We start from the raw sequence: 19634 nt of genomic DNA on the forward strand, positions 1-19634 counted from the left end.
TCCCCCTTCTAGGAATGAAACCCCTCGACCTGGGTGCAGGGGGGAGACAAGGTATGGTATGGCGCACCCAGGGTCCAGGGGTACCCCTATTTAGAGTCGAGAACCCTCGTACCTGGGTGAAGGGGGGAGATCAGTTACAGCAGCACTCAAGGTCCAGAAAACACCTTCCTCTAGGTAGGAGACCCTTGGAACATGGTGCTGGGGGGAGATCAGATACGGCTGCACCCAGGGTCCAGGGGACTCCCCCCTCTAGTGGCGTGACCCCTCGAACTCATGGGGAGATCAAGTACCACTGCACACAAGGTCGAGGGGACTTCCCCATCTAGGGACGAGACCACTGGAATCCGAGTGACAGGACGAGATCCAGTTCGGCCGTGCCCAGGATCCAGGTGACTCCCCCCCTCTCTAGGGACGAGACTCCTTGAATACGGGTGTCCGGCGAGAAAAGGTACGGACATACCCAGGGTTCAGGAATCTCCCCACTCTACGGGCGAGACCCCTGAAACCAGGTGCCATGGGGAGGTCAGGTACAGCCGCACCCAGGGTCCAGGGGACTCCCGCCTAGGAGGGAAACCTCTTGAACCAGGTGCCGGGAGGAGATCAGAGAAGGCCGCACCCATGGTCCAGGGGATGCCCCACTCTAAGAATGAGACCCTTGAAAGCGGGTGCCAGTAGAGATCTGCCGCACCAAGGGTTCAGGGGACAATCCAACTAGAAGAGAGACCCCTCGAAGCTGATGCTGGGTTGAGATCAGGTATGGCAGCAACCAGGGTCCAGCTGTCCCTCCATTAAGGGGCGAGACCCCTCAAACTCAGATGTCAGGGGGAGATCAGGTACTGCTGCACCCAGGGTCCAGGAGACTCCCCCCTCTAGGGACGAGACCACTCGGACCAAGTGCTGGGGGGAAATGAGGTACAGCCACATCCAGGGTCCAGGGGCACCCACCTCTAAGTGCAAGACACCTTGATCCCTATGCCGAGGGAAGATCAGGTACAGCTGCATCCAGGGTGCAGAGGGCAGATCAGGTATGGCTGCAGCCAGGGTTCAGGGAAATCCCCCCTCTTGGGACGAGACCCCTGGAACTCGGTGCCTAGGGGAGATAAGGTACTACTGTACCCAGGGTACAGGAGAATCCCCCCTCTAGGGACTAGACCCCTCAAACCTGGGTGTCAGGGGAAGATCAGGTTCGGATGCACCCAGGGTCCAGGGGACGCCCCCTTCTAGGGGCCAGATCCCTCAAACCCTGGTGCCAGGTGAAGATCAGGTACGGCTTCGCCCAGGGTCCTCTCTTTAGATTCGAGACCCCTCGAACACGGGTGACAAGGGGACATCAGGTACGGCCGCCCCAAGAGTCCAGGGACTCCTCCCTCTAGGGACCTGACCCCTCGACCCTGGGGGAGACCAAGTACCGCTGCACACAGATCGAAGGGACTCCCCCCTCTAGGGGTGAGAACCTCGAACCCAGATGCTGGGGGGAGATAATGTATGGCTACACCGAGGGTCCAGGGTACTCCCCGCTCTAGGGGAGAGACCCCTCGAACCCGGGTGTCTCGGGAGTTCCCACTGAAGCCAGGGTCAAGGGGACTCCCCACTCTAGGGGTGAGACCTCTCGAACCTGGATGCAGGGGGAGATCAGGTAAGGCAGCACCCAGGGTCCAGGGACGCCCCCCTCTAGCGACAAGACTCCTCCAAACTAGATGACAGTGGGAGAGCAGGTACAGCCACTCCATGGTCCAGGGTACTCCCCCTTCAAGGGGCAAAACCTCTCGAACCCAGGTGCCAGGGGGAGATCAGGTTCAGCTTCATCCAGGATCCAGGAGACTCCCCTCTCTAGGGATGAGACCCCTTGAACCCGGGTGTCAGAGAGACATAAGGTATGGCCGCACCCAGGGTTCAGAGGACTCCCCACTCTAGGTGCGAGACCCCTAGAACCACGTGCCATGGGAGATCAGTTATGGCCGCATCCAGGGTCCAGGGGACTCCCCCCGCTAGGGGGGAAACCTCTCAAACCAGGTGCCGAGAGGAGATTGGGTATGGCTTCACCCAGGGTACAGGAGATGCCTCTCTCTAGAGACGAGACCGCTTGAACCCGTGTTCCAGGGGAGATTAGGTACTGCCACACCCAGAGACCAGGGCATGTCCCTCTATAGGAGCAAGACCCCTCGAACCCGGGTGCCAGGGGGAGAATAGATATGGTGGCACCATGTCCAGGGGGATGAAGCCCCTGGAACCAGGTGCCGGAGGAGATCAGGTAGGGCCGCACCCAGGGTCCAGGGGACTCCCCCCTCTAGGGGAGAGACCCCCTAAACCTGATGCCTAGGGCACATCAGGTATAGGAGCAACCAGGATCCAGGGGTCCCCTCCTTAAGGGGCAAAACCCCTCGAACAAGAATGCCGGGGGGAGATCAGGTACAGCCGCACCCAGGCCCAGGGGTCTCTGCCCTATAGGGGCGTGACCCCTCAAACAAGGTACTGGGAGAAAGCAGGTATGGCCGCACCCAGGGTCCAGGGGACCCCCCCTTTAGGGGAGAGACCCCTCGAAACAGATGCTGGGAGGAGATCAGGTACAGTAGCTCCCAGGGTCCATTGATGCCCCCCTCTATGGGAGAGACTCCTTGAATTCGGATGCCGGGGTAGATCAGATAAAGCCGAACCCAGGGTACAGGGGACTCCCCACTTTTGGAGCGAAATCTTTCACACCAGGTGCCAGGGGGAGATCAGGTATGGCCTCACCTAGGGTCCAGGGGAAGCCCCTTTCTAGGGACGAGATCCCTTGAACCTGGGTGCCAGGGGAGATCAGGTATGGTCACACCTAGGGTCCAAGAGACTCCCCTATTTAGGGGAGAGACCCCTCAAACCCAGGTGCAGGGGGGGGGAGATCATGTAAGGTACAGCTGCACCCAGTATCCAGGGGATGCCCTTCTCTATTGGCGAGACATCTCAAAACTAGGTGCCGCAGGGAGATCAGGTACTGCCGCTCCCAGTGTCCAGGGAACTCCCCCCTCTAGGGTCGAGAACCCTGGAACCCGGTGCCCAGGGGAGATGAGGTCTGACCGCACCCAGTGTCGAGGGGATGGCCCCCTTTGGGAGCAAGACACCTCTAACCTGGGTGCCATTGTGAGATAAGATACTGCCACACCCATGGAACAGGAGTCCCCCTCTTTAGGGTCAGGATACCTCAAACCCGGGTGCCAGAGGCAGATCAGGGTCCAGGGGAGTCCCCCCTCTTGGGTGAGACCCCTCGAACCCGGGGGGAGATCAAGTACCACCGCACACAGGGTCTAGGAGACTCCTCCTTCTAGGGGTGAGACCCTCGAACCCGGATGCCAGGGGGAGATAAGGTACAGCCGCACCCAGGGTCCAAGGGAATCCCCACTCTAGGGAAGAGACCCCTTGAACCCGGGTGCCAGGGAGAGCTCCTGTCCCAGCCAGTGTCCAGGAGACTCCCCACTTTAGGGGCAAAACCTCCAGAACTAGGTGCCAGGGGAAGATCAGGTACAGCAGCACCCAGGGTCCAGGGACTCCCACCCCTAGGGGAGAAACTCCTCGAACTAGGATGCTTGGGGGAGAAGAGGTATGGCTGCACCCAGGGTCCAGGGGACTCCCGCCTATAGGGGTGTGACCCCTCTAACCAGGTGCTTAGGGGAAATCAGGTATGGCCGCACTCAGGGTCCAGGGGCCCCCGATCTAGGGTGAGACATCTCAAACCCAGTGTGGGGGTATATCATGTATGGCTGGACCCAGGGAACAGATGACGCCACCCTTTAGGGGCAAAACCCCTTGAACCTGGGTGCTGGGGGGACTTCAGGTATGGCCGCACCCAGAGACCAAGGGCACCCCCCTGTAGGGTCGAGACACCTGGAACCTGGGTGCTGGGGAAGATCAGGTACTGCCGAACCCAGGGTCCAGAGAACTCCCCCCTCTAGGGGCAAAACCCCTGGAACCTGGGAGCCTGGGGGAGATCAGGTATGGTACAGTCACACCCATAGTCCAGGGGACTCCGCCCCCTAGGGACGAGACCCCTCACACTCACGTGTCGGTAGGAGATAAGGTATGGCTGCACCAACGGCCAGGGGATGCCCCGGCTCTAGTAACGAGAATTCTCGAACCAGATATGCCAGGGGAAGATCAGGTATGGCAACAACCAAGGTCTAGCCGTCCCCCCTTTAAGGGGCGAGACCCTTGGAACATGGATGTTCAGGGAGATCAGGTAGGGCCACAGCCAGGGACTAGGGGATGACCCCCACTAGGGACGAGACCCCTCGAACCCAGGTGCCGGGGGAGATTAGGTGCAGTGGCACCCAGGTTCCAGGGGACTTGCCCCTCAGGGATGAGATCCTTGGAACATGGGTGCCGGGAATATGAGGTACGGCCACACCTAGCTCCAGGGGAATCCCCCCTTTAGGGGAGAGAATCCTGAAACCTGATGCTGGGGGGGGATCAAGTATGGAAGCAACCAGGGTCCAGGGGTCCCCCCCCCCCGTTAATGGGCGAGACTCTCGAACACAGATGCTTGGGGGAGATCAGGTACGGCTGCACCCAAGGTCTAGGGGGCTTCCCTCACAAGGGGCAAGAATCCTCCAATCAGGTGTCATGGGGAGATCAGGTACAGGGTACAGGGGAATCCCCCCTCTAGAGGCGAGACCCCTGGAAAATGGTTGCTGGTGGGAGATTAGGTACCATGGCACCCAGGGTCCAAGGGACTCCCCCCTCTAGGGACGAGTCACCTGGAACCCGGGTGCCGGGGAAGATAAGGTACAGCTGCATCCAGGGTCCAGAGAACTTCCCCCTCTAGGGAAGAGACTCTTCGAACATGATGCCATGGGGAGATAAGGTACGGCAGCAACCAGGGTCCAGGGGTGCCCCTTAAGGGGGGAGACTTCTCAAATACGGATGCCAGGGGGAGATCAGGTATTGCCGCACCAGGGTTCAGGGAACTCTCCCCTTTAGGGGAGAAACCCCTCGAACCTAGGTGCCAGGGGAGATCAGGTATGCCCGCACTCAGGGTCCAGGGGACTTCCCCTTCTAGGGTAGCGACACCTCGAAACAGATGCCGGGAGGAGATCAGGTACGGCAGCACCCCGGGTACAGGGATGCCCCACTCTATGGGAGAGCCTCCTTGAAACCGGATGCCGGGGATAGATCAAATATGGCCACACCCAGTGTCCAGGGGACTACCCACTTTAGGGGCAAAACCTCTCAAACCAGATGGTGGGAGATCAGGTATGGCAGCACCCAGGGTCCAGGGGGAAACCCCTCTCTAGGGACAAGACCCATTAAACCCGAGTGCAGAGGTAGATCAGGTACGGCCGCACCCAGGGTCCAGGGGACTCCCCCTTTTAGGGTAGAAGCCCCTCGGACCAGATACCAGGGGTAGATCAGGTACGACAGCACCCAGGGTCCAGGCATGCCCCCCTATAGAGGCAAGACTCCTCCAACCCGGATGCCTGAGGGAGATCAGGTACAGCCACAGCCAGGATCTGAGAGACTCTTTTCTCTAGGGAAGAGACCCCTCGAACCCGGGTGCCAGGATGAGATCAGGTACCACGACACCCAGGGTCCAGGGGACTCCCCCCACTAGGTGCGAGACTTCTCAAACCCGGTGCGGGGGGAGACCAGATATGACCGCACCCTGAGACTAGGGAACGACCCCCTCTAGGGACGAGACCTCTCGAACTTGAGTGTCAGGGGGAGATTAGGTACGGCCGCACCCAGGGACTAAGGGACACCCCCCTTCTAGGGGTGAGACCCATGGAAACTATATGCATAGGAAGATCAGGTACTGCAGCACCCAGGGTCCAGGGAACTCCCCCCTAAGGGGCAAGAGCCCTAGAACCTGGGTGGGGGGTGGAGATCAGGTATTGCGGCACCAAGGGTCCAGGGAACTCCCTCCTCTAGGGACAAGACACCTGGAACCCTGGTGACAGGGGGAGATAAGGTACTACCGCACCCAGGGTCCAGGGAAATCCCCCTCTAGGGGAGAGACCCCTCGAAACAGATGCCCGGGAGGAGATCAGGTATGGCACCTTCCAGGATCCAGGAATGCCCCCATCTATGGGCGAGTCTCTTCGAACCCGGATGCCGGGGGTAGATCAGATACAGCCACACCCAGAGTCCAGAGGACTCCCCACTTTAGGGAGGAAACCTCTCGAACCAGGTGCCAAGGCGAGATCAGGTATGGCCACACCCAGGATCCAGGGGAAGCCCCTCTGTAGGGAGGAGATCCCTTGAACCCGGGTGCAGGGGGAGATCAGGTACAGCGGCACATAGGATCCAAGGGACTCCTCACTTTAGGGGACAGACCCCACGAACCCGGGTGTGGAGGGGAGATCAAGTAAGGTACGGCTGCACCCAGGATCCAGGGGATGCCCTTCACTACTGACGAGACACCTCGAACCTGGGTGGCATAGGGCAATCAGGTACTGCCACTCCCAGTGTCCAGAGAACTACCCCCTCTAGTGGCGAGACCCCTGGAGCTCGGTGCAGAGGGGAGATGAGGTACGACCGCACCCAATGTCCAGGGGATGCCCCCCCTCTAGAGGAGAGACCTCTCTAACCTAGTGTCCTTGGAAGATCAGGTATGGTCACACCCAGGGTCCAGGGGTCCCTCTCTTTAGGGTCGAGACACCTCGATCCAGGGTGCCAGGGGCAGATCAGGTACGCCTGGATCCAGGGTCCAGGGGATTCCCCCCTCTAGGTGCGAGACCCCTCAAATCCTGGGAAAGATCAAGTACCACCGCACACAGGGTGGAGGAGACTCCACCTTGTAGGGGCGAGACCCTGGAACCCAGATGCCAGAGAGAGATAAGGTATGGTCGCACCCAGGGTCCAAGGGACTCCCCACTCTAGGGTAGAGACCGCTCGAACTCGGGTCCCAGGGAAGATCAGGTACAGCCGCACCCAGGGTCCAGGTGACTCCCACCTCTAGGGTAGGGACCCCTCAAACCAGGTGCCATGGGGAGATCAGTACAGCCGAAAACAGGGAAAAGGGGCCTCCCCATTCTAGGGCCGAGACCCCTCGAACCCAGGGAAAGATCAAGTACTGCAACACACAGGGTCGAGGGGACTCCTTCCTCCAGGGGCTAGACCTTTGAACCCGGATGCCAGGGGGAGATCATGTACAGCCGCACCCAGGGTCCAGGGGACACCCCTCTCTAGGGAAAAGACCACTTGAAGCAGGGTGCCAGGGGAGAACAGATAAGGCTGCACCCAGGGTCCAAGGGACTACCCCCGTAGGGGAGACACCACTCTAACCCGGGTGCCGAATGGAGATCAGGTAATACCACACCCAGGGTCCCATGGACTCCCCCCTCTAGGGACGAGACACCTTGAAACCGGTGTGAGGTGGAGATCAGGCATGGCGGCCACCAGGGACCAGTGGACACACCCCCTCTAGGGGCGGGAACCCTCAAAACTAGGTGCCAGGGGGACATCAGGTAAGGTTGCACACAGGGACCAGGGGACGCCCCCTCTAGGGGTGAGAACCCTGGAACCTGGGTGCCAGTGAAGATCAGGTACGCTTGCACCCAGGGTCCAGGGGACGCCCCTCTCTAGGGGAGAGACCACTCGAACCCGGAGGAGATCAGGTACCACCGCGCACAAGGTCGAGGATACTCCTTTCTTTAGGGTCGCGACCCAGTGTACCCGGGTGTCGAGGGGGAAATAAGTTATGGCCGCACGCAGAGTTCAGGGGATTCCCCCCTCTAGGGGCGTGACCCCTCAAACCAGGTGCCATGGGGAGATCAGTTATGGCCGCACCCAGTCTCCAGGGGACTTCCCCCTCTAGGGGGAAAACCTCGCAAACCAGGTGCCAGGAGGAGATCAGGTACACCGCACCCAGTTTACACGGCATGCCCAACTCTAGGGACAAGACACCTTGAATCCGGTGCCAGGGGAGATCAGGTACCAGGGGATGCCCCCCTATAGGGGCAAGACCCCTCAAACCCGGGTGCTGGGGGTAGATTAGATATGGTGGTACCAAGGGTCCAGCGATGATACTCCTGAAAATGGGTGCTGGGGAAGATCAGATACGGCCACACCCAGGATCCAGGGGACTCCCATCCTCTAGGGGAGAGAACCCTCGAATCTGAAGCCGGGGGGAGATCAGGTATTACAGGGTCTAGGGTTCCCCCCACTTATAGGGCTAGACCCCTTAAACACGGATGCAGGGGGAAGATCAGGTACAGCTGCACCTAGGGTCCAGGGGATTCCACCATATAGGAGCCTTACTCCTAAAAGCAAGAGCTGGGGGGAAATCAGGCACGGCCACGCCCAGAGTCCAGAGGACTCCCCCTACTAGGGGAGAGACACCTAAAAAGTTGTGCGGGAGGGATATCAGGTAAGGCCGCACTCAGGGATCAGTGGAAGCCCCCCCCCTCTAGGGGCGAGATTCCTCAAAACCGGGTGCCAGAGGGACATCAAGTATGGCCGCACACAGGGACCAGGGGATGCCCCCACTAGGTGTGAGAACCCTGGAACCCGGGTGCCGGGGAAGATCAGGTACTGCCCCACCGGGGACCAGGGAACTCCCCCCTCTATGGGAGAAACTCCTCGAACCTGAGTGCCGGGGGAGATCAGGTACAGCCGCACCCAGGGTCCGGGGGACTCCCCCCTCTAGGTGAGAGACCACTCGGACCAGGGGCTGGAGAAAAATGAGGTACGGCTGCACCCATGGTCAGGGGCACCCATCTCTAAGGGCCAAAGCACCTGGAACCTGGGTGCAGGGGGGTGATAAGTTACAGCAGATCACAGTGTCCAGGGAACTCCTCCCCTAGGGGTGAGACCCCTGGAACCCCATGCCTAGGGGAGATAAGGTACTACCTCACCCAGGGACCAGGGGATGCACCCCTCTAGGGATGAGACCCCTCCAACCCGGGTGTCAGGGGAAGATCAGGTACGGCAGCACCCACAGTCCAGGGATGCACCCCCTAAGGGTGAGACTTCTCGAACTGAGATGGGGGGGGGGAGATCAGGTACGGCCACACCCAGAGTCCAGGGCAAGCCCCCTTCTTTGGGCAAGACCACTCTAACCGGGGTTCAATTGGGGGGTAAGATACCGCTGCACCCAGGGTCCAGGGGTCCCCCTCTTTAGGGTTGAGACCCCTCAAACCCGAGTGCCAGGGGCAGATCAAATACACCTCAACCCAAGGTGCGGGGGATTCCCCCCTCTAGGTGTGAGAACCCTCAAACCTGGGGGGAGATCAAGTACCGCTGCACACAGTGTTGAGGAGATTCCCCCTTCTAAGTGCGAGACCCTCGAACCCGGATGCCGGGGAGAAATAAGGTATGGCCTCACCCAGGGTCCAAGGGACTCCCCCCTCTAGGGTAGAGACCCCGCCAACCCGATGCCAGGGCGAGATCAGGTATGGCAGCACCCAGGGTCCAGGGACGCCCCCCTCTAGGGGAGAGAATCCTCACACAAGGATGCTGGAGGGAGATCAGGTACAGCCACACCCAGGGTCGGAGGGACTTCCCCCTCTAGGAGAGAGACCCCTGGAAACCTGGTGTCAGGGAGAGATAAGGTACCACCTCACCCAGGGTCCAGTGGACTTCTCCCACTAGGGGCAAGACTCCTGGATATCTATGCCTATGAGGTGAGTCTCTTGGAGATAGAATATCATTGGGTTTTGTTTTTTGCCAGCATATGTCTTTTGATGAGTTGAGTCCATTAAAATTCAGTGTTATTATTGAGAGATGATTTTTATTTCCTATTATTTTGATTTATTTCTACTTTTCACATTTTATATTCTACTTTAACTATTCTTTAGTTGTAGTTTTTCTTTCTGTTGATATATGCATATATATTTATATATAAACACATATATATATTATTTTTCTTCACAAAAGATTTTATTAAGTATGTTTTGTAATGCCAACTTTCTAGTCATGAATTTTTTTAACTTATTTATTTTGGAAGGTCTTACATCATATTCAAATCTGAACAAATTTAGTATTTTTGATGTAATCCGGTTTTTTTTTTCCAGAGTTAGGCATATATTATTTCAAAACCTCTAGCTTCTAGGATCTAGGTTGAAAAATCAGCTGAGATCTATATTTATTTGCCTTTCAATGTGACCAGTCATTTTTCTCTAGCAGGTTTTAAAATTCCATTCTTATTCTGTAAGTTAGGTGTTTTCACAATGTTGTGGCTAGGAGTGAGCCTCTTGTGATTCTATATATTTGGAGTTCTACATACCTCCTGTGTTTGTTTTTCCATTTCATTCATAAGATTTTGGAAATTTTCTGTCATTTCATTGAAAAGATTGTTAATTTTTTGGTTTGAAATTCAGTGCCTTCTTGAACCCCAATGAATCTTAAATTTGACCTTTGCATATATTTTTTGAAAATTCTGTTTATGGTCTGGTAACATCTTTTCTCTATGATGAACTTTATTCTTAAGAATATGAACTACTTCTTCATTACCTGAACATCTACCCTTCAAGTCATCTATTCTTTTGATGACACTTTGCATTGAATTTTTAATTTGGTTTGTTGATTCCTACATTTTGAGAATTTCTGATTGATTTTTCTTTACAACTTTTGTTTTCTTATTGAATAGTCTTTTACTTTTTATGTCTTCATGTGATTTCACTCCTTACATCATCTTTTATCTGATAGATCAGTTGAACTATAAATTGTATGAATTTCTTCTCTGACATTTCCACTGCGGTTTTTGTGGAATCTGCTGTTGAGTCCTTCTGGTTTGTTTGGGATGCTTTGCTCTCTTTCTTGTTCATGTTGTTGGGTCTGAAGCACCAGAGCTTCTAGTCTATGAATTTCTTGTGATCTTGTAGATATCCTGTGCCTCACAGGTTAGGGGGGAGCCAAATAATTGCAAGCAACTCTTTGTACAATACATAGCACTGACTTTAATACTTACTTTTTATTTTTACACAATGTTAATTGGCACAATAAACAAAAATATCAATTTTTGTCAGTAAAGACAGTAAGTAATCATGAATTATATCTTTCATAAAATCAAAGAATAGGCATTTCCAGTGGTTTCAATTGTATTACTTGTTGCTGTGGTGGCATCTGGAGTTTTATAAACCAATTAGTGTTAAGAGAAGTTAAGAATAGAGTTCATTAAGAGGAAAGAAACAATGGGGATTTGTAGCTTCGCAACATAAATAGGGCAGATGCAGAGGTGAAGTAGGATGTGTTGTTTGTGACGAGGAAGGAGAATAACTAAGAAGTAAAAAATTAAAGAGAAAAGAGACAATAATGGAATTTTACTATTAGTAAGAGCAGAGGAAGAAATAGAAACAAAGGGAAATAAAAGTTTTGAAACAGAATACAAAAATGAATTCAAAATATGCTAATTGAAAACTTTAATCCTCAAAAACAGAGTAAGAAAAATAACTGTTTGAGAATGCTAGAAATGAAAAAGCAGAAATAAATATGTACATGTACAAGTGTGTAAATTTCCATCATATATCCATCAGTACACATTGAAAAACTTTCAAAAAAAAAAAAAAAAACAGGAGTGTCACTAAGATTATGTGCTTGCTGTCTTGTTTGTCTTTCCATCTCTCCGCTTCCCCTATCCATGGAATGGTATAGAGAGCTGTGAGAGGTGCTGTCAGCTTACACCTCCAGGGTATAGGTAATGCTGGGTTCTACAAGATGTTCTCAGGGGAGGCATTAAGGTCTAGTCTTTTCCCCAGGTGTTTTATTGCATGGAAAGTTACTGGGCATAAATCAATCAGTGCACCTCTTGGAGTACACTGCACTCTTCTCCCCAGCTAAACTCATGAGAGGGGAAGCCAGTCCTTCACCAGTTTAGTTTCTCAAGGGTACTGTTCTTTCTGGCCTCCTGAGATCTTTCCCAAAACACTAAGCTCCATCACTCCTGCTCATTCAGAATTTTTATGACACTGCCACTGTTCCTGGGCACTGTTTTGTTAAGGGAAGAGAGGAAGGAAGTCTTTCTTCAGCCTCTCTGACTTGCATAACCCCCAGGAAAAATGCTGTCCATGCCAGATATTCTCCTGATTTTCTAGGCTCAGTTTAAATCTTGTGGCTAGTGTCTGCCAGATTCATGTATCAGACTGAGCCCCACAAGGATCTAAGTTCCCAATTTGAATTAGTGCTGCTGCAGTGAAGCTGTCCAAATATGTCTCCAGCTTCATCTCCCCATGAATAGCATGCAGACTAGGAGTGACATTCATGCAGCAGTTTAATGAACAGAATAGCTCCTGAGTCTGCCCAGAACCAAGTTGACCCTCTTTTCCCATGTTCTGATGCCAAGATTATTTGCAGCACTTTATTATTATTATTATTATTATTAGTAGTAGTAGTAGTAGTAGTAGTAGTTGTTGTTTTATGTGGACACAGTATCTTTATTTCATTTTTATGTGGTGCTGAGGATTGAACCCAGTGCCTCATACATTCTAGGTTTGCATTCTACCACTGAGCCACAACCCTAGCCTTCTGTATACAGCACTTTTTACTCTTTCTTGTCCTTGTGTACTGATTTCCCTCACTTCCATCAGAACCTAAGCTCCAGTTCTGTTTCTCATCTTTGTCTGATCCCCACCCCCAAATTACCCATTTCCCAAGGCTCTCTTTCCAATATTGAGTATCAGTGACATTCTTTTATCACCCACCTCACAGAGAAGTAGTTTTCTCACTTTCTGAGTCCCATGTAAAGGAGCTGTGAGAGAAGTCACTTCCTGCTAATTCACCATTGTGTCTCCCCTTGTTTGACACTGTTATCTTTATGTTACTTAATTTGACAATGATAAGGTTTTCTTTCATCTTGAAGCTTTTAGTAAGGGTTATGTTTATGGGACCAACAATTTACTTTTAAGTGTCAAAGTTTTATTATTCCCTCATTTCTTTGTTGCATTTGATAAGTACAAAGTAGGAGACATAGAAATTTTTAATGCATGTACTTGCCTGTCAAAAATACAATTAATAATAATTATAAAAATTTATCCAGGTATGAGCCTGTATAAATTTTATAATAAAATATCATAGTCATAAACTTTTAATATTTTACATTTCTGCAGTTGATTAAATATATATTTTACTGTTTTCTTTAATAGTGAAAGAAAGTTCCAAAGATGACTCATTAAAAAGGTATGAATTTATAGATTTAAAAAAATTGTCTATTAACTAAGTGGTGAGTGAAGATAAAAGGATTTATTGCATGTTCTAGTCTGGGACAGACATCACATTCAATTAACACTTGTTTTCTAAAGTTGTCCTACAAAGACTTTGAAAGTGTCCTTGCTATTATAACCTATTAATTAATAATGATGCAGCTGTCATTCATAAGATTGACTATTTGTCTCATATTCACTTAATTAATAAATATCAGGCCTGTGGTTAGACTGTAGCCTTACCTAGCTGAAAAATTAATTGTATTGCCTCACTCTACATATTTATACCAAGATGTATTATCAATTCTATATCATCAATTCAGAAATTCAAAGTAGTTTGTTTTAACTCTGATTTGCATTTTACCTATGAAGTCTGGTTATAGTCCAAGATATTTGTCTTGAAATTTTTGACACTTCCACTTGTAACCATTTTTTTTAATACATCAAAACTTTTAGGGAAAATCTAACAGATCTATGGCCACATGTTTTTTTTTAATAAAAAAGAACAGGCAAATAGTGGAGGTTATTTTTCTAGAAATGAAGAATACCATTGTTTAATGTTGTATTAATTATATTAATCCTTAGAGGACATTCTAACTGATTTCTCTATTTCCTGTTTTTCTTGTCAGTTACCCTTCAATTACAACCCCTATCCATTTTAGAAATATAATATAATATATATAATATATATTATATAATATATATTTATTATATATATTTATATATAATAAATATATAAATTATATATATTATAATTTAGAATATATATTCTAAATTATAAATATATATATTATATATATATATATATATATACACACACACACACTCTTTTTTTCTTCTTCTATGACTATAATCTTTTCTTTAACTTCTATTTTTATTGTTTGTTCTCTTGGTGTTTTTTATTTTATCAGTTGAATATTATTTTTTTCTGTTGACAGAAACAAAAATTCAGAGAATTTCAGAAAATTAAGGAATTTTAGCTACTAGTCAAAGTACCCTCTAGTCTTTCATCATGTATTTGACATGCTGGCCAAATAATAGATTTGAGATTGATTCTGAAACTTAAAGATATGAAAGGGACTTTTCTGGGTACAGAAAGTGGAAGTAATGAGAATTGAACTCTGGTTCCTTAATTCTAAGCTCAGTACTTTTTTTTTGGTTATCATTTTGAAGGTGAAGTTTTCATAATTGAATCAGGATTGACTGTAGGAACTCCACTGAAGAGGACAAGACTAGAATTATTAAGTGAACACAGTACTAGAGGATCAAAATGTAACTAACGAAGGAAAAGGATATTCTGAAGAGTAATAACACTATGTTAGATGGGAATAAGAGTTTTAGAAAAGAGACCAAAATCATGGGGTTTAGGATCAATTCGATGAATACAAAACAGGAATTATGGACATAGAATATTGAAAGCTCTCTATAAAGGTGTTCTAATACAGTATTTAGAGTAAGTCCTGATAGTTTTTCTCCTGTTTGCATCCCTGTAATGCAAGAATGGATTAGAGACTAATGAACCAGGCAATAATATTTGTTAGAATAAATAAATCTATGGCCCAAAGTGGGTATCTATTCACCTCCACTTTCTTTCCAACTTGCTGATGTCCTTCCAATGTCTGTGTTGTTTGGGGCCTAGAAATGATTAGCAGGCAAAGCCATCACACAGCTTCACTTGAGTAAATTGGTAAGGAATTTAGACAGGCCTGTGGTTGAGACTACATTTAGTTTAAACTTGTGTCAGGAATCTGCATGTTTATGGAATGTAAATTTCAAATTTAGAGACTGTCACTAAGACCTGCAGATGAGGGACTGGTAAATGGATTCCCAGAGGAAGGAGGACATTTAGATAAGATTCAAGGAAACAGAGGTACAAATACCAAGACTCTGCTTTTTCTGGCAGTCTTTCTCTTTGAGTGTCTGAGTGCCTGTAAACATTTTAAAGTGCTTGCTAGTTTATGTGGACCTGAATAAAGTGAGACCTGTATAGGAAAAATTGATTTCATCATTTATTTTAATGTGTCTGACAGAAGTATTCTAAATTATAAATATATATATTGTATGTATGTATATACACATATATGTATATATATATGTATTCTAAATATATATACATATATATTATATATGTATATACATATATTTGTGTGTATATATATATATATATATATATATATATATATACTTTTTAACTTTCAAAAAATTTTAAAAGATTTGGGGAGCTCTTTGCACTATTTTTGGGTAAAGGCAAGCAATAGGATATTTTTATTGGTGATTTTCATGCTGAATAACAATAACTGCCATTTTCAAGCCACCTTGCTTATTATTTGACAGAGAGGAGTTTCTTCATCTTATGCTACCTTGTCTTTGATTATCAGAGGTTTGTTTCAGTTCAGATAAGAAAAAAAAAATGTTAGCCATTATTTGGGTTTTAAGTTCAGCCTTTAAGACAGGCAATTTTCAAGAATAAATTATTCTCAGGTTCTGCTGATATACTGGCTTCACTCTTAATGGGAACTAAGAGTGCCTTCATTGAATATTTCATAGTTTTAGAGCAGTAGAGGCAGAAAGAAGTAAATATGAATATTTTTATTTTAAAAAATGGAGGTCATGTTTTAATTATATCAATCAAGAAACACCATTTAAAAATTATACCTAAACTTTAAACTGAGTTTATTTTAAAAAGAAAACTACTCACCTATTTTTGTTGTATGTTTTTGCTCTAAAGATCTACCAAAAAACCTCATCCAGGTGATCTCTGCTTTGCAATGGATGAGGACATTTATGATGCTCATATTAAGGTAAAGTGATCTTTTGTGAAATGTATGTTCTTGTTCTGAATTTTGTGTTTTAATGTATTAATGCTGGAAACTTAGATATATTTTTCTGACATTTTATGTGAAATTTTGCTAAGAAGAATCTATTTTAGAGAATTATGTTGATTTAAAAAATGTTTTTGTATCAGTGTTCTCTCAAGTACTTGAGGGTCTTGGGGGATGGAAGAAAAGATAGGCTGGGAAATACATAGTGACAGACAAATTGCATTGGGAAGAGCTTTATAACTGCAGAGGAAATGTGAAATTTATTCAAGGATTTTTGGGTCAGTTTACATTATTGTGGCTTTTAAATCATACTTACATGACTTACAATACTTGTGCCTAAATTAATTTTTATAGAATAATGGAATTTCCCTGGTGGTTTTAGCTTGGAATATATAACCTGCATGGCAAGTAGCTTTTCTTTTTTGACTTGAACCCTGGATATTTTTGTACCATAACATTTAATGAAACCTTTTTTTTTTCTCTATTTCTATCCTTTGCTCTGTATTTATACTAAAGTAATATTAGGAATTGTGTCAACTCAGAAATCTAGAATCTATATCTTAACACTTGTATTAAAAAGGGCTTCCATATCTATATTTTCTGAGTCTTTCCACTAAAGATGACACTAATTAAGAAAAAGTATAGGTAAATAACAGAAAGATCAGTAGAACAGAAGGAAATACTCGGGTCTGAATTAGACCAAATTATATTCTATGCTTTTATAATTATATCCTAGTATATAAATTCTACTGTGATGTATACTGAAAAGAACCAATAAATAATAAAAATAAATAATTTAATTAACCTTTTCTAAAAATTCTCTCTTCATCTAATTAAAAAACAGATGGTCTGTGCAAAGTAATAACCAGTTATGGAAGCAGAGACTCTCAATAATTAAAAGGTAATACTTGAATTTCAGAATTTTTTTTCATTATAGTTTCTTAAAATATCCAAATACTTATGTCACATTCTGAAATTTTAAATTTTTTATGTTTCTATATTTATTTATTTATATTTTTATTGTGAAACTCTACAAATGTTATGAACTATTCCAAGTTAGGAAATATATTTGTAAATATCCTGTAACACTTAAAATAAGGCTTCAAATGTAAAATACTTCTTTTTTTGAAATGACTTTGCATTTTATTTCAGTTATGAAGAGCTAAATATTATGTAAGAATGGTGTAATTTTTATTTGGGGGAAAATAATGTGGAAAGCTATCATACTGTGTTCTATTTAGAATGCTATTATTCATGACTTAACCGAGCTCATTTGGCCTGGAGAAATGCACCATATCTAAAAGGTGGTGTTATATATATTGTTTAACATGAGTAAATGTGGAGAAAATACATTTCTACATAATTAATCATCCTAAGTAATTTAATGTGCATGATATAACTAGTAATTAAGTCTACTGAATTAAAAAATATGTTTTAAGTTTTCGTTCTCTTTTAATATATGGGATGTGAAAGTCTGAGTAAGTTATCTCAAATTGATGTCATAAAGGAGGAATAAACAAGTTAGAGTAATGTCATAAATATGAAAGTAGGAACCAGAATATCCTTCAAGCCAGTTCCAAACTTCAGTTCAGATTTGGACTTCAGATGAAAATTTGCATGTTTCTTCCTTCTTGCTTATATTTTTAGAAATGACTTATTCCACTGTCTTATTACCTATGTCAAGCAAACCTGGTGATGTAATTGGCCATGCCACCTGTTCTTTTAAAAAATATTTTATTGTTTTATACCTTATTATTTTGTTAACTTAATTATATGAAGGTACTGGGATAAAAAGAGCATGCATCTTTTTCTAAAACATTGACTTACTCCAATTCTTAATATTTCCTTGCAGAAAACATCTTTTCAGTGTCTATTCATTGTGCAATCTCTGTCACTGTGGTTTGTTTATTGAGTTAATGTTTCTGTTTAGCAGCTCTGTGTGGTTTTTATTAATTTATATCACCCTCTCAAAATTGCTTTTGTCATTTTTTTTCTTGGAATGATCAAAATTTGTATAATTGTTTATCTTCAGCTATTTGACACATAGGAACAATGTATCACATTTTTCCCTAGGATTGACAAAACTTATACTGTTTATGAATCCAATCAATCTTATTTAATAGATAAATCTAAAAGCTCATATCTTATGAGCTTTCTCCTTAAGAGGTAATTCATGCCAATATAAGTCATAAAAACATTGAAATATCACATATAATTTCTCACAATATTAGTCTTTTTCAAAAGTACTCTAAATACAGATGGCTACCATTCTTATCCTACATCATTAAGCTTAAGAAAATAGTATAGTGGATTTCAGTATTTGTGTAACAATCAGTTGGACATGAGGGGAGTGACATTTTGGAGATCTCTCTGTCATGACTCATAATCTTTACCCCGTGAGAATATACAGCTTAGTAAGTGAGAGAACTCAGTTTGAGTATACATCCAAATGACTCAGAAACCTCTGCTCTTTCTGTTGTACCCTGCAGTCATGGAAAACATTTATTATTTTGTCAACTTTGGTTCTTATTATTCCTTAATCTTTTTTTTTCTTTCTAGAACACCCAGGAAGAAGGAGAAAATTAACTGAAACTTCAAGACAATCCACTAAGGATGGTAAGCTATTTGAAGACTGCCTGATTTTGTGCTGCTTATTGACTTAAAATTTCAGAATTTGTATATACTGTTTAATTTGTTTTTATTGTCAGAAATATAATATGACACTGGGAACCCAAACAGTGGAAACTTACCTGACAACGATAACATTGCCAGTAAAAAGAATGACATAGTTGAAACCACATTTGTGCAGGCAATCAGAATAAAGAATGATTGTCTTTTCTTTCCATCTCCTGACTCAAAGGTAATGTGTTTTTAAAAATTTTCTTTCCTTTTTTTTTCACATAAAATCCTTTATGAAGACAAACATCCTAGAAAGAAATATAAGGCTACAAGGTTATAACAGAAAACAAGCAACAGGTGAGATATATGTACAGAATTAACACTGATAGAATGTGGTTGGAATAAACAATTTTTCTGTGTGCCTTTATGGAAGGAAATAAATAGAAAAGAAGCCAAAATCACAGCTTTATGAATATGGAGCTGAGATAAGGGAATGCATACAAAGAATTTTTTACGAAGGGAAAGATAAGTATCCAGATTGGATGATTGCCAATATGGCTGATATTTAAAATAAGAAATATTAAATTTAATAACAGTAGCAACTCAATATTAGGCCAAATATAGGAATATTTAGAGGAAGTACATGCTGGATATATAGAACAATGTATCACATCTGTCTATCATTTACTCTTGACATCCTTCAATGAATAGAAGGCAGGGTGTGTTATTACCATCACAATCACTTTGGTATTATAATGAATAGAAAAATAAGGAAATAAATGTCATATTTTAGATACTTAAGAAATCAATATTTTCTTTTTTTCTGTTTTTTTTTTTTTTCAGGATTGCTTTTTCTGGATGGTGGAAAATGGGAGCTTGGTGTTGTTTTAATTTGCATTTCTCTGATTGTTGAAGATATTATGCATTTTTCCACCTACATGTTGGCCATTTGTACCTCTTATTTTGAAAACTAACTGTTTATTTGCTCATTTATTATAGGTTTTTGTGTTTCTGGTGTTAAGATGTTTGAGTTAATATTTTCAGGATATTGACTTCTGTCAGAAAAGTAGCTGGCACAGATTTTCTC

At 45.2% G+C, this 19634-nt stretch overlaps 1 protein-coding gene across 1 annotated transcript in view; it reads left to right on the plus strand.

Annotated features, from left to right (window-relative positions):
• The first annotated feature begins 273 nt into the window (after window positions 1-273).
• LOC144256980 (uncharacterized) overlaps window positions 274-19634 on the plus strand; it is a 149317-nt gene continuing 129956 nt past the window's right edge. The window contains 4 exon segments of the mRNA XM_077802916.1: window positions 274-389; window positions 4012-4210; window positions 5030-5223; window positions 15835-15907. Coding sequence (XP_077659042.1) covers window positions 274-389; window positions 4012-4210; window positions 5030-5223; window positions 15835-15907 — 582 coding nt within the window.

The sequence above is a fragment of the Urocitellus parryii genome, chromosome 9 (assembly GCF_045843805.1).
Source record: "Urocitellus parryii isolate mUroPar1 chromosome 9, mUroPar1.hap1, whole genome shotgun sequence".
Lineage (NCBI taxonomy): Eukaryota > Metazoa > Chordata > Mammalia > Rodentia > Sciuridae > Urocitellus > Urocitellus parryii.